Source organism: Terrapene carolina, unplaced genomic scaffold (assembly GCF_002925995.2).
Source record: "Terrapene carolina triunguis isolate 2854851 unplaced genomic scaffold, T_m_triunguis-2.0 Scaffold192, whole genome shotgun sequence".
In the NCBI taxonomy this organism is placed as follows: domain Eukaryota; kingdom Metazoa; phylum Chordata; order Testudines; family Emydidae; genus Terrapene; species Terrapene triunguis.
This window is the reverse complement of record NW_020664543.1, coordinates 26,184,766-26,198,599: the sequence shown is the minus strand read 5'-3', so window position 1 is coordinate 26,198,599 and position 13,834 is coordinate 26,184,766. Positions and strand designations below refer to the sequence as shown.

Here is a 13,834-nt window from a genome sequence, read left to right as displayed (position 1 = left end):
TCTGCAGGTGAGGGAGGGGGCTAGAGTGTGGCAGGGAAGCACATGGCAAGGAGACAGAGATTCTATGAGCAAGGTGCTGGCTGCTCCTAGCAGGGGGCCACCCATTGCACCATGTAGGGGGACGTGCAGGAGAGAGTGGGCTGGAGGGGCTCTGAAAAGGTGACAAATCTTGAGCTGGGAGAAGGGGTGAGATCAGGATGGAGGGAGGACACGTCTCAGGGCTTTGTTATTTTCAGAGGTCTATAACTCTGAAGTACTTTCGGAGTGAAGTCACTGTGAATAAGAAATTTTGAGCCCTGTGATCACCTTGCTTCCAATGTCGCGGCTCTTGGCCCGCAGCTTGTTGACCTGGGATTCAGCGATGTTGGCTCGTTCCTCAGCCTCCTCCAACTCGTGCTGGGCCTTACGACACCGCGACAGGTGGGTGTTGGCCTGCTCCTCCTGTAGAGCCAAACAGTGCTGTCAGCACCCACACACCCCCAGCACCGTCAGCACCATGTCCGCCCAGTGCCCTCAGTACCTGGGCCCTGTCCAGCACCATCAGTGTCTGTGCCCTACCCAGTGCCATCTCTGCCTGTGCCCCACCCGGCACTGTCAGCACCATGTCTCACAAAGCACCCTCGGCTAATGCCATGTGTACCTGCACTGTCCTGCCCAGCACCATCCTTAGCCTCTGTTTGCCAGAAGCTGGGAATGGGTGACAGAGGATGGATCATTTGATGATTGCCTGTTCAGTTCATTCCCTCTGGGGCACCTGGCATTGGCCACTGTCGGAAGACCAGATACTGGGCTAGATGGACCTTTGATCTGACTCAGTGTGGCCATTCTTATGTTCTTATCAGCGCCCACACCCTGCCTAGTGCCCTCTGCCTACCCCATCTGCACTCACATTCTGCCCCATACAATCACCACCCACACCTGACCCAGCATGCTCAGAATCATGCCCCGCCCAGCACCAGCAGCGCCCTGCCATGCCACACCCAGCCCCTTGCCAGCAGCAACTACCCCACTCAGCATCAGCAACGCCCTGCCATGCCATCTCCAGCACAATCAACCCATGTCCCACCCAGCACCAAGCCTCAGAGAATGCCACGGCCCTCCTCGCACCCTGCACAGCACTGTGCCCCACACAGCCCTGCCAGCTAGTTACACTTCCCTGTGTAGATACGCCCTAAGTCTGTAAACCGTTTGGAATTTAGGCGGAGATTTCCAAAACTGCCAGGGGATTTGGATCCCCGCCCCCCATTCCATCCACATGAAAGGATTTGGGTGTCCTGAGGCCTAGGCAGCTTTGCAAATCTTTGCTCAGCAGATTGGCGGATTCTGCACTCACGGCCTCCTCAGCTTGTCTCTTGTAGGCTTTCACTTTCAGCTGCAGTTTGTCTACCAAGTCCTGGAGCCGGATAACATTCTTCTTGTCTTCTTCAGACTGCAGGGAATGCAATAGCAATATGGTCAGGCTGGGGAGGCCAGTGTCTGGGATGTGCTTGGAATGCAGCAGAGCTGCAATGGGAGCGGTGGTTCCCAGTGGTACCTGGTAAGTGATTTCCTTGAGCCGCCTTTCGTATTTGCGTACCCCTTTAATGGCCTCTATGCCTCGCTTCTGCTCAGCATCCAGCTCATTTTCCAGCTCCTGAACCTAAGCACAGTAAGATGGTGAAGAGAGCAAACAGCAAAGGGAAGAGCTGCATGTGCATAACGGCCCTGGGCCCTGATGGCCAAGGTGTGGGTAGGAGACACCTGTTGTGCCTGTGGATGGGCCAGGAAACTTGTTGACTCCAAGTGAATCCTCTGGCCATTGCTCTGGGGCATGGGGACCGATGGGTTGTGGCCCAGTCACAAGCCCTTATTAGCAGCAGCATGAGTTACTCAGTGCCACGCCTGCTGGCACCTTACAGCCAAAGACAGCGATGTGCCCATGGCTCTACTGCAGCCAGGGAAGGGAGGGAGCAGGGGGCAAGGTGTTGTCAGGGAGAGCTCAGGCTGTATTTGCCTCTTTCACTCAGGTTTTGCCACCACATTGCAGCTGAATGGGATACGTATGTTCCACTAGACTCAAGAAAAAAGCAAACGCCAAGTCCAGGCACTCTGGATGAGCAGCCCCTGCCCAAGGGCCTAGGCACATCCCCATGAGAGACCTCCATGGCCCCATGCCAGCTTGAGATGGGATTCACATGATCTCCCCCCAAGATCCATCTGCGTGGCTGTCGAGGGCCACCCCACCCCTCTGGGCATGCTGGAGCACCATGCCCGAGATTAGGAGTCCCTAGCACCAAGTGAGCCGGGGTTCACCCCAGAGGAGGAACAATTCAGCCCCTACCCACCCAAGCAGAGGCCTCTGTGAGGCCTGCCACCACCACCTTAGCACAGCCATGATAGAGTGGCCGTAGTGAGGGACCCCCTCAAACCCAGTCCGTCCCCTTCCCCAAACTCTGCCTAGCCCTGATCCCCAAATCTCCAAACTGGCCCACCCCTGATCCCCAAACTCTGCCTGATCCCCAAACCCCCAAATCCAGCCCAGCCCAGCCCCAACCCCAGTCCCTCCAAACTCAGCTCAGCCCCAAACCCAGGCCCCAATCTCCAAACCACCAAACCCAGTCCCCGCAATCCAGCCCTGCCCCAATCTCCAAATCCAGCCTGGCTCTGTTCCCCAAATCCAGCCTGGCCCCGTTCCCCAAATCCAGCCTGGCCCCGATGTCTGAACACAGCCATACTCTGGCCTCCAGTTTCTGGATTTGCTTCTTGCCACCCTTCAATGCCAGCTGCTCTGCCTCATCCAGACGGAGCTGCAGGTCCTTCACCGTCTGGTCCAGGTTTTTCTTCATCCTCTCCAGGTGGGTGCTGGTGTCCTGCTCCTTCTTCAGCTCCTCCGCCATCATGGCCGCCTAGTTAGGTGCACAATTATCCTATTAATGAGCATCGTCTCTGTGCTGCTGAGGCCGTCATTAGGAGCTCTGTGTCTATATTCGTGCTCTCTTCCCAGGATCCAGCTCCTCACAGAAACCATCCCCACAGGGAGGATAAAACCTCAGCCAGTGAGCCTGGCCATCCTAAGGGGACTCATGCACTGACAGCCATGGTGGTTCTGCTCCTCCACAGGACAAGCACAGCGGAGACAGTATCAGCTTCCCAAATGCTACCTCACCAGTGTTTGGAGAAGGGAGTTCAGCCATGTGACTCACACAGACCTTGGCCTCTCTGTTGAGATGCCTGCAAAGCAGCCAGCTAGCGCTAGTTGTGGAGGTCACCTGGCTGCTAGGAAGTGCAATTAAGTAAAACACAAGAGATGGGGCCAGAACTAACCTGGATCCAAACAGCCCTGAGCACTGAGGTGGTTCTCATCGGGGCTCAGGGCTGAAATTCATAGCTCAGGCTCTTCTGCAATCCACCCCATGAAAAATCATCCAGCTGTGGAGACCAGGTCATGGTCTGCACTGGGGCCACGTGAGCAGCATCTCACCGAGCAACATGGCAGGACAAAACTGAGGGAGGGGCCTAGGGGCTGACACGGGGCAGTCCCCTTAATTTGTGGCAACGGTATGCCGGGCTCGTCTGATTCCTGTGGGCTTAGTCTGGCTGAACGCTGCCAGCAGCGTGGGAGGTGCAGGAGGACAGAGAGGAGAAAGGAGAGGGAGCAGGATGGCAAAGACGGGGTTGGCACCCTGACTCCTCAAGGCCCGAGGAGGGTTGCACAGAACAGCTGCTCATTGTGGCCCAGAGGCAGCAGGCTGGAGTGCTGGGATGCAGCTCCGGGGCTTGGACAGTGGGAGCCATTTGGGCACCAAAACTGGCAGAGCACTTGCTGCCCTGTGTCATGTAGTAAGGTCAGCCATCACTCCTGGCTCCAGGATTCCTTCCTGGAAAAGACCTGAAACAGAGCTAGTTGGCACAGGCCTCATCCCTGAGTGCCTCCCTCCCCCCCCCCAATCTCCACTGCTGTACAGGGAGGGCCAAAGTTGTTATTGCACCTCACCCCACCCCGCTCCTTTCCTAGCACACAGAAGTGAGAGTGGGATGCAAGCAGCAGAACTCACATCTGTAATTGCTTTCTTGGCTTTCTCCTCTGCGTTTCTCGCCTCCTGGATGGTATCATCTACTTCACTCTGCAACTGAGACATGTCTGCTTCCAGCTTCTTCTTGGTGTTGATGAGGCTAGTGTTCTGTTGGCATATTGGAAGACAGGTCATCCCATCCACATTTCAAGACAATCCCACCTGCCTATTGAGAAGGGTGGGAGAAAGTACCTGGGAGTGCAGGAGCTGCACTCGCTCACTGGCATCTGTCAGCTCCTGCTCGGACACTTTCCGGGCTCGCTCTGTCTGCTCCAGAGCTGCTCGCATCTCCTCCAGTTCAGTCAGCATCAGGTTATTTCGACGCTCCACGATAGCCAGCTGCTCCTTCAGGTCCTCATTCCCTCTAAGAGCATCGTCCAGCTGGAGCTGGGAATCCTTTGGGGTGAAACACACAGTAAGACTCACAGCTAAACAAGGTAAGGTCCATGGTAAGGTACAAGAACAAACTCTGCTGGTGCCCACCTTGAGCTGTCCCTGCCCATTCCGAAAGTGCTTCTGTGTCTCTACAGCGAGGCGGTTGGCATGGCCCAGCTGGATCTCCATTTCATTCAGATCCCCCTCCATCTTCTTCTTTAGCCTCAGGGCTTCGTTTCTGCTCCTGATCTCAGCGTCCAGGGTGCTCTGCATGGACTCCACCACCCGCTGGTGATTCCTCTTCAGCTGCTCAAGTTCCTCATCCTTCTCTGCAATTTTCCTGTCAATATCTAACTTCACCTGGGTCATCTCCATCTGGACACGCAGGATCTTTCCCTCTTCATGTTCCAATGAGCCCTAGTGGGGTTAAGAGAACATTGCTTGTCTCAGTGCAGTGCCCCAATAAACCTGCCAATCAATCTCCTATGGCAGTGTGGAACCACAGACACAAACTGCTTTGCCAGGCATTGGAACAGTCTCCAAGGAAGTAGTTGAAGCCTAGTTACTTGGGACATTTAGAACTGGACTGGACAGAGCACTGAAGTACAAAATGTTATTCTCAGACCAAGTACTTCACTGAGCCTGAGCTGAGCATGTGTCAGTAACTTAGAGGTAAAACTCCTCCCAAGAACATCCCCGGCATCCCAAAGCTAGGGCATTCAGAGATAAGATTAGAAAGTATGAAATACGCAGATAAGGCAGCCAAGCTCCCAGCATGAGGAAAGCAGATGCTCATCTCCCCTCCACATCTGCATATAGTTAATGTCAAACCTCAACTCCCATTTAGTGACAAGAGACCCAGTGAGCTCACAAGCTGTCTCTCCTCTCCCACTTTCTGCCTCCTTTGGAAGGTCTGACCAGAGATGCTCCTGCCGCCTTCCCATCCCCAGAGCAAGAGCTAAGGCCTGTGCATGTCTGAACAGCACACACTGCCCAGTGCAGATGCATGTATCAGACCATGCACAGCTCCATGGGTGCTCATTAAAGCACACTGCTCCCTGCATGCTCTAAAGTCTGGGAGTCCCTGCACACTGAACAAGGTATGGATCACAAGTCTTTCCCCACTCATTACTCAATGAGGGGGAAAGAGAATAACAGAAAATGTGGAAATGGCGGAAGTGCTAAATGACTTTTTTGTTTCAGTTTTCACCAAAATGTTTAGTAGCGATTGGATGTCTAACATAATGAACGCCAGTGACAATGAGGTAGGATCTCTTGATTTTAGCAAGGCTTTTGACACAGTTCTACATGACATTCTCATAAGCAAACTAGGGAAATGTGGTCTAGATGAAATTACTATAAGGTGGGTGGAAAACTGGTTGAACAATCTTACTCAAAGAGAAGTTATCAATGGTTTGCTGTCAAACTGCAGGGATGTATCTGGTGAGCTTCTACAGATGTCAGCCCTGGGTCTGAGACTAGTCAATATTTTCATTAATGACTGATAATGGAGTGGAAAGTATGCTTATAAAATTTGCAGGTGACACCAAGCTGGGAGGGTTGCTAACACTTTGGAGGACAGGATTAGATTTCACACAAGCCTTGACAAATTGGAGAATTGGTCTGAAATCAACAAGATGAAATTCATTAAAGACAAGTGCAAAGTACTTCACATAGGAAGGACTACTCAAATGTAGAGCTACAAAATGGGGACTAACTGGCTGAAAAGAACAATGTGATGCATTTGCAAAAATGGCAAACCCCATTCTGGGGTTTATTAACAGGTGTGTCATATGTAAGACATGGGAGGTAATTGTCCTGCTCTACTTGGCACTGGTGAGGCCTCAGCGGCAGTGCTGTGTCCAGTTCTGGGTGCCACAATTTAGGAAAGATGTGGACAAACCGGAAGAGTCCAGAAGAGAGCAACAAAAATGATAAAAGTTAAAAAAACTGGTCTTGACAAAAGAAAATGGAGGGGGCACCTGATAATAGTTTTCAAATATGTTCATGGCTCTTATAAAGAGAATGGTGATAAATTGTTCTCCATGTCCACAAAGGTAGGATAAGATGTAATCAGTTTAATCTGCAGCAAGGGAGGTTTAGGACACAGTCTAACTGGAAGGACAGTTAAGCTCTGGAATAGGCTTTCAAGGAAGGTTGTGGAATCCCTGTCAGAGGATTTTAAGAACAGGGTAGACAATCACCTGTCAGGGATAATCTGGGTATACTAGGTCCTGCCTCAGCACTAGGCCTGGACTAGATGACCTCTTGAGGTCACTTACAGACCTATATTTCTATTATATAAAATGAGCCTGTCTTACTCTGGAACTGACATTGCCGCCTAGCAGTCAGCAGTGCTGCACTGGTTGTGGGTAAGAGGGAATTGTCTAAGCTATTCTGTACTGTTCAGGTTCTTACACTGCACCCCTCATGGTGGGATCTGGGGAGGGAAGGGATACGTCACCACCAGGTCTCTTGCATCTCTAATGTGCCTGAATTACATAAATGCTTTTCCAGGATACTTGCCTCTGCTTCTTCTAAGGCTGCTTGCAGGTCTGACTTTTCCTTCTCAATTTGTTTCTTTGCTTTTTCCAGTTCATGATTCGTTTTGCCAGCTTCGGCGATCTGTTCAGTGAGGTCTGAAATCTCTTCTGCAACACAGAAAATGGACAATCTGCCTCCTGCCCGCCAATGAGTCACATTAGGAATAAGGCTAGATGGGATGGGAACACTGGGGGTTACGAGGAGATTTATAGATTATAAAGCCAGAAGGGACCACTGTGATTTTCTAGTCTGAGCTCCTGTATAACACAGGTCATAGCACTTCCTTGAATTAATTCTTGGCTGAATGAGAGCAGATCTTTAAAGAAACATCCAGTCTCGATTTAAAAATTGCCAGTGATGGAAAATCCACCTTGATAAGTTGTTCCAATGATTAGTTACTCTCATTGTTAAAAATGTACACCTTCTTTCCTGTCTGAATTTGTCTGGCTTCCACTTCCAGCCATTGGATCGTGTTATCCCTTTCTCTGCTAGATTGAAGAGCCCATTATGAATTATTTGTTCCCCATGTAGGTACTTACAGACTGTAATCAAATCATCCCTTCACCTTCTCTTTGTTAAACTAAATAGATTAGGCTCCTGGAGTCTATCATAATAAGGCAGGTTTTCCAAACCTGTAATCATTCTTATACCTCTTCTCTGAACCCTCTCCAATTTATCAATATCCTTCTTGAATTGTCGGCACCAGAACTGAACACAGTATTCCAGTAGTGGTTGCATCAGTGCCAAATATAGAGATAATACAGCTTCCTAACTCCAACTTGAGATACTCCTATTTATACCTCCCAGGATCACATTAGCCAAGTAGTTTCTGCTGCATTATCCTGTTTGCAGATATTTTGCTTTAAAAATGGCACCCTCCACACGGCATGACCTTGCACATGTACGATATGTGCGAGGTCACACTGCACGGGGGGCCCCATTTTGTAGAGCAAAATGGCATCATCCATGTGGCATGACCTCACACATATGGTGTGTGTGAGTTGGGAACTGATGCATTAGCCCTTTTGGCCACAGCCATCACACTGGGAGCTCATGTTCAAGTGATTAGCCCCATGACCCCCAAATCTTTTTCAGAGTCACTGCTTCCTAGGATGGAGTCCCCCATTCTGATAGTATGACCTGCATTCATTGTTCCTAGACATATGACCTTACATTTGGCTGCATCAAAATGCATATTGTGGTGGCACTCAGGTCACAAGGTGTATTCAACCAATACTGTAACAGCACGTATGAACATGCACAGTTTTACGGTGGGATTTTGGGAGCAGCTGGATTGGAGGAGGTTATGGTTGCTGGGCTGGTAGGAGTAGGCAATGCTCTGGAGGCGCAGGAACATGGAGATGGCTCTGTGAACTTGAGGTGGGTCTCAAAAGGCCAGGCACTAGACTTACGTTGCAGGTTCTTGTTCTCCCTTTTGACTGTCTCAAACTGGTCGAGCACCTCCTCATAGGCATTCTTCATCCTGAAGATCTCTGCGCTCAGGGAACGGGATTCCCTCTGGGCAGCCTCCAGTTCAGACTGGCTCTCCTGGTATTTCTGCTTCCATTCTGCCAGGACCTACGGAATGAGAATCAGCTTGTAGTGGGAGAACATGGTGCTTTGTGACTCTTGTGTAGTACACAGGATGTGACGGAGTTGCAGACACAGCTCATGCCACAGCCCTGCAGATGACCCATTTGATGTGCCCTGCTTTCAAGAGCTTTTTCATTATAACTCTCACTCTGGCTGCCTCCTCACTGGCAGCTGGTTATATACTATCTCCATCCAGCCCCAACGAATCTCACAAGGGCCTCAGGAAGGAGTGCGGCATTATGGGAGTCCTGCTAGAGTCAGACTATGAACTTTTGTTTTGCAGTAGAGGCCACTGGTCCCTTGCATGAGCTTGCACTGTCATTTGTGGGAATCTGCAACGATTCTTTCAGTAGTTCTACTTAGTGGCAGTGAAGAATGAGAAATGCAGATGTTTCCCCAGGCACCACTCTTCTGAGCAGCAAGGGTGGGGCGTGAAGGATTTGGCTCGGGATCCCTGGTGTTTAGCAGCCTCTCTCCTATAATGAAAAGGCTCCATTTAAAAGCATTGTGAATACTGGACATAGAAAGTCCCATAGGGGTTAACTTTGTCTCCCTTGTTGCTCATTGTGCATGAAGCTATCGAAAGACCAGCTAGGGCACCATAGTCTGATTTGTCAGCAGTTCATTGACAATATCCAGGCTTAGGTCAGCCATGGAGGCTGCCCCAGCAGTGTCTTACTGTCTGCTCAGCATCGCAGACTGATGTGGAATTTGGCGTGAATAAACCAAGCCAATAAACTGCTGTAATGGGGAAACCCTGGCACCCAAATCCAAGAGCTTTCCTGGAATGGGAGAGGGGACAGCGCTTTTGTGCTTCTGATGAGCCCCCTCCCATCTCTCAGCAGCTCCAGGCCGGGTGCATAAACAAAAGACCTAGAAGACACATTCAGTAGAAGGGTCTTTCGTCCTGTAAGTGAATGCTAAACTGTATTATACTGTTCAGTCACTAGGTGGCGCGATGTGTAACAAACCTTATTTAAGCTCGCAAGTGCCATTCCTAGCAGTGCACTAAAGGATTTTATAGTGAACACATCTGGTGGATCTCTCTGGGAAGGAACTAAGGAAGCTCTGTAGTCAGTCCGTATCTGGTACAGAAGCCTGACCTGTTAGTAGCAGCCCTGTAACCTACTGTGCATAGGATGTACATGACATGATGTCAGAAGTAAACTAGAGCCAGAGGAGAACAGAAACAGAAGGAAAACAGCACCAAAGGCTGAAGGATTTCATCACCATGCCACTCTTCAATGTCCCAGAGAACTTCAGCGTTGACAAACCTTCACAATGGACGGAGTGGGAGCCGTATTTTGCATTGCTATAAAACTCCATAAGAAAACGAGATATTCAGGTATCTCTTTAATGTAGGCTATGAAGTAAGCACGGCATATATTTAAGCCTTTTATCTTTACTAAAGACAGTCACAAAGATGGCTATGACAGAGTTTGGGCTATGTTTGATGCACACTTTATACCTCAGAGAAATGCAGTTTATGAAAGAGTACGTTTTCACCAGAGAATTCAGGAACAAAGAGAAAATATTGATTCTTTTATAAGAGCTTTCAATGTGTTGGCTGTAAAGTGTGATTTTTGGTACTGCAAAACATGAAAATATCAGACAGGTTATTGGGTTAAGAGACAAGAACCTCTCACAACAATTACAATTAAAGACAGACTTAAATCTACCCACAGCTATACAGCGAGCAAAGGAGTCTGAACTAGTCAAATAACTGAACAAAAGGCAGGAGCAACATGAAAAATCTGAAACTAGCTTAGAAGCTGTAAACAGACACAGCATGAGTGCTAAAAGTCATCATTATAAAAGCCCTGAGGCTAAGAGGGACAAATTCCAGGCAAATTACAAAGCCTTTCAGACTAAGTGTACAAGATATACAAGATATAGTGCCCATCTTTAAAAAAGGGAAGAAGGAGAATCTGGGGAACTACACACCAGCCAGCCTCACCTCAGTCCCTGGAAAAATCATGGAGCCGGTCCTCAAGGAATCCATTTTGAAGCATCTGGAGGAGAGGAAGGTGATCAGGAACAGTCAACATGGATTCACCAAGGGCAAGTCATGCCTGACTAACCTGATTGCCTTCTATGATGAGATAACTGGCTCTGTGGATATGGAGAAAGCGATGGACGTGGTATACCTTGACTTTAGCAAAGCTTTTGATACAGTCTCCCACAGTATTCTTGCCAGCAAGTTAAAGATGTATGGATTGGATGAATGGACTATAAGGTAGATAGAAAGCTGGCTAGATCGTCGGGCTCAGTGGGTAGTGATCAACAGCTGGATGTCTAGTTGGCAGCTGGTATCAAGTGGAGTGCCCCAGGGGTCGATCCTGGGGCCGGTATTGTTCAATATCTTCAATAATGATCTGGATGATGGGATGAATTGCACCCTCAGCAAGTTCACGGATGACACTAAGCTGGGGGGAAAGGTAGATATGCTGAAGGGTAGGGATATGGCCCAGAGTGACGTAGACAAACTGGAGGATTGAGCCAAAACAAATCTGATGAGATTCAACAAGAACAAGTGCAGAGTCCTGCACTTAGGACAGAAGAATCCTATGCACTGCTACAGGCTGGGGATGGACTGGCTAAATGGCAGTTCTGCAGAAAAGCACCCGGGGATTACAGTGGATGAGAAGCTGGATATGAGTCAACAGTGTGCCCTTGTTGCCAAGAAGGCTAACGGCAAATTGGGCTGCATTAGTAGGAAAATTGCCAGCAGATCGAGGGAAGTGATTATTCCTCTCTATTCAGCACTGGCGAGGCCACATCTGCAGTACTGCATCCAGTTTTGGGCCCCCCACTACAGAAAGGATGTGGACAAATTGGAGAGAGTCCAGTGAAGGGCAACGAAAATGATTAGGGGGCTGCAGCACGTGACTTATGAGGAGAGGCTGAGGGAACTGGGCTTATTTAATCTGCAGAAGAGAAGAGTGAGGGGGGATTTGATAGCAGCCTTCAACTACCTGAAGCAGGGTTCCAAAGAGGATGGAGCTCGGCTGTTCTCAGTGGTGGCAGATGACAGAACAAGGAGCAGTGGTCTCAAGTTGCAGTGGGGGAGGTCTAGGTTGGATATTAGGAAAAACTATTTCACAAGGAGGGTGATGAAGCACTGGAATGGGTTACCTAGGGAGGTGGTGGAATCTCCATCCTTAGAGGTTTTTAAGGCCCTGCTTGGCAAACCCTGGCTGCGATGACTTAGTTGGGGTTGTTCCTGCTTTGAGCAGGAGGTTGGACTAGATGTCTCTTCCAACCCTAATCTTCTATGATTCAATGTGAAAAATTCATAGCCCAACAGATGAATGTTTAGCCAAAGGCACAAGTTGTAATAAATGCACAAAATAGAGACTTTTGCAGCTGTTTGCTCTCACTCGGCAGTCAGAGAACTGATTAATATTATATAAAATCAAGAGCTAGGTTTCTGGGATCTATCATGTGAAGAGACAGAGCCTGCCTCAGAGTGTAACTGAATATTCATGGAAAGAGTATTGACTTTAAAATTGACTCAGAAGCAGACAAGACAGTCATCTCAGAAGGGATTTCCAATAATCCCTCCTATAGGTGAAATCACCTGATACAGCCCTGACTAGCCTGGGAGGTGCTCTGAACTGCATGGGCTAGTTTACCACAGAGACAACTTACAAACACAGAGCTTTACATTCAAGTTCATGTGATCAAAGACAAAAAACCTTCTCAGCTGCAGCATGGCAACCATGATGGGCCTAGTGAGAAACTCTAGAGTTTGGTGATAATGAACTTTTGAAAAAGATCCAGTACAAGTAACCTCAAGAGACATTGCTGAACCTTACAGTATACGAACACCTCTATCAGACAGACCATGAAATTCAGAGGACATCTTTACTTGCTTACGGTGGACTATTTTTTCCAGGTATATAGCAATAATGTACTTGAAATATAACATGTCACAGTATTATTGAGACACTGAAATGCACTTTTGCTCACTTCAGTATTCCAGAACAACTAATGATGGACAATTGACACAATTCACTGCAGTAGAATTTAAGTCTTTCCAACGAAATATGATTTTCATCATATTGCTAGTAGCCCACATTACTCACAAGCGAATGGAGAGGCTAAGAGAGTTTTACAGACAGCCAAGAAAATCCAACAACAGGAAGATCCATTCTTTGTTCTTCTGATTACAGATCAACACCAATAACAGCTACAGGATATAGTCCAGTACAACTCCTGTTGGGAAGACGACTCAGAACTACATTTCCAACTTTGAACAAGAAACTATCTCCGAAGTAGCCATATATGAAGAAAGTAGTCATATTGGCTAAAAAGGCAAAAAGAGCTTTCAGACATGTTTACAACACATGTCACTCAGCTAGAGAACTTCCAGGTCTAGAAACTGGTGACTGTGCTTGTCATAACTATAAAGGGAAGGGTAACAGCTCTCTGTGTACAGAGACTCCAAATTCTTTTACCTGTAAAGGGTTAAGAGGCTCGGGTAACCTGGCTGACACCTGACCCGAAGGACCAATAAGGGGGCAAGATACTTTCAAATCTTGGGGGGGGAAAGGCTTTTGTGTGTGCTCTTTGTTTTAAGGGGTGGTTCGCTCTTGGGACTGAGAGGGACCAGACATCAATCCAGGTTCTCCCCATCTTTCTAAACAAGTCTCTCCTATTTCAAACTTGTAAGTAAAAAGACAGGCAAGGCGTCTTAGATTTACTTTGTTTTCTCAACTTGTAAATGTACCTTTTACCAGAATGTTTATCTTTGTTTTGCTGTACTTTGAACCTAAGACAGAGGGGGGTCCTCTGAGCTCTTTAAGTTTGATTTCCCTGTAAAGTTATTCTCCATACTGATTTTACAGAGATGATTTTTACCTTTTTCTTTAATTAAAAGCCTTCTTTTTTAAGAACCAGATTGATTTCTCCTTGTTTTAAGATCCAAGGGGGTTTGGATCTGTATTCACCAGGAGTTGGTGAAAGGAGGGTGGGAGGAAGGAGGGGGGATGGTTAATTTCTCCTTGTTTTAAGATCCAAGGGGGTTTGGATCTGTGTTCACCAGGGAATTGGTGAAAGGTTTCTCAAGGCTTCCCAGGGAGGGAATTCTTGTGATGGTGGCAGCGGACCAAAGCTAAGCTGGTAGATAAGCTTAGAAGTTTTCATGCAGGCCCCTACATTTGTACCCTAAAGTTCAAAGTGGGGATACAGCCTTGACAGTGCTTGTGTCAAATTGCATCGAGAAAAAGGATGGACAACCCTAGATCTTGTAAAGAAAAATAATTAAT

The 13,834-nt window shown here is 48.2% G+C and overlaps 1 protein-coding gene across 1 annotated transcript in view; it reads right to left on the bottom strand.

Moving 5' to 3' along the window:
* Positions 1-270: 270 nt before the first annotated feature.
* Positions 271-13,834, bottom strand: part of LOC112111143 (myosin-13) — a 61,212-nt gene continuing 47,648 nt past the window's right edge. Inside the window, exons 31-39 of the mRNA XM_026654593.1 lie at positions 8,384-8,549; positions 6,954-7,078; positions 4,536-4,844; positions 4,245-4,448; positions 4,035-4,160; positions 2,715-2,885; positions 1,535-1,639; positions 1,334-1,429; positions 271-441 (exon numbers count right to left, since the gene is read on the bottom strand). Coding sequence (XP_026510378.1) covers positions 271-441; positions 1,334-1,429; positions 1,535-1,639; positions 2,715-2,885; positions 4,035-4,160; positions 4,245-4,448; positions 4,536-4,844; positions 6,954-7,078; positions 8,384-8,549 — 1,473 coding nt within the window. The remainder of the gene's footprint in view (positions 442-1,333; positions 1,430-1,534; positions 1,640-2,714; positions 2,886-4,034; positions 4,161-4,244; positions 4,449-4,535; positions 4,845-6,953; positions 7,079-8,383; positions 8,550-13,834) is intronic.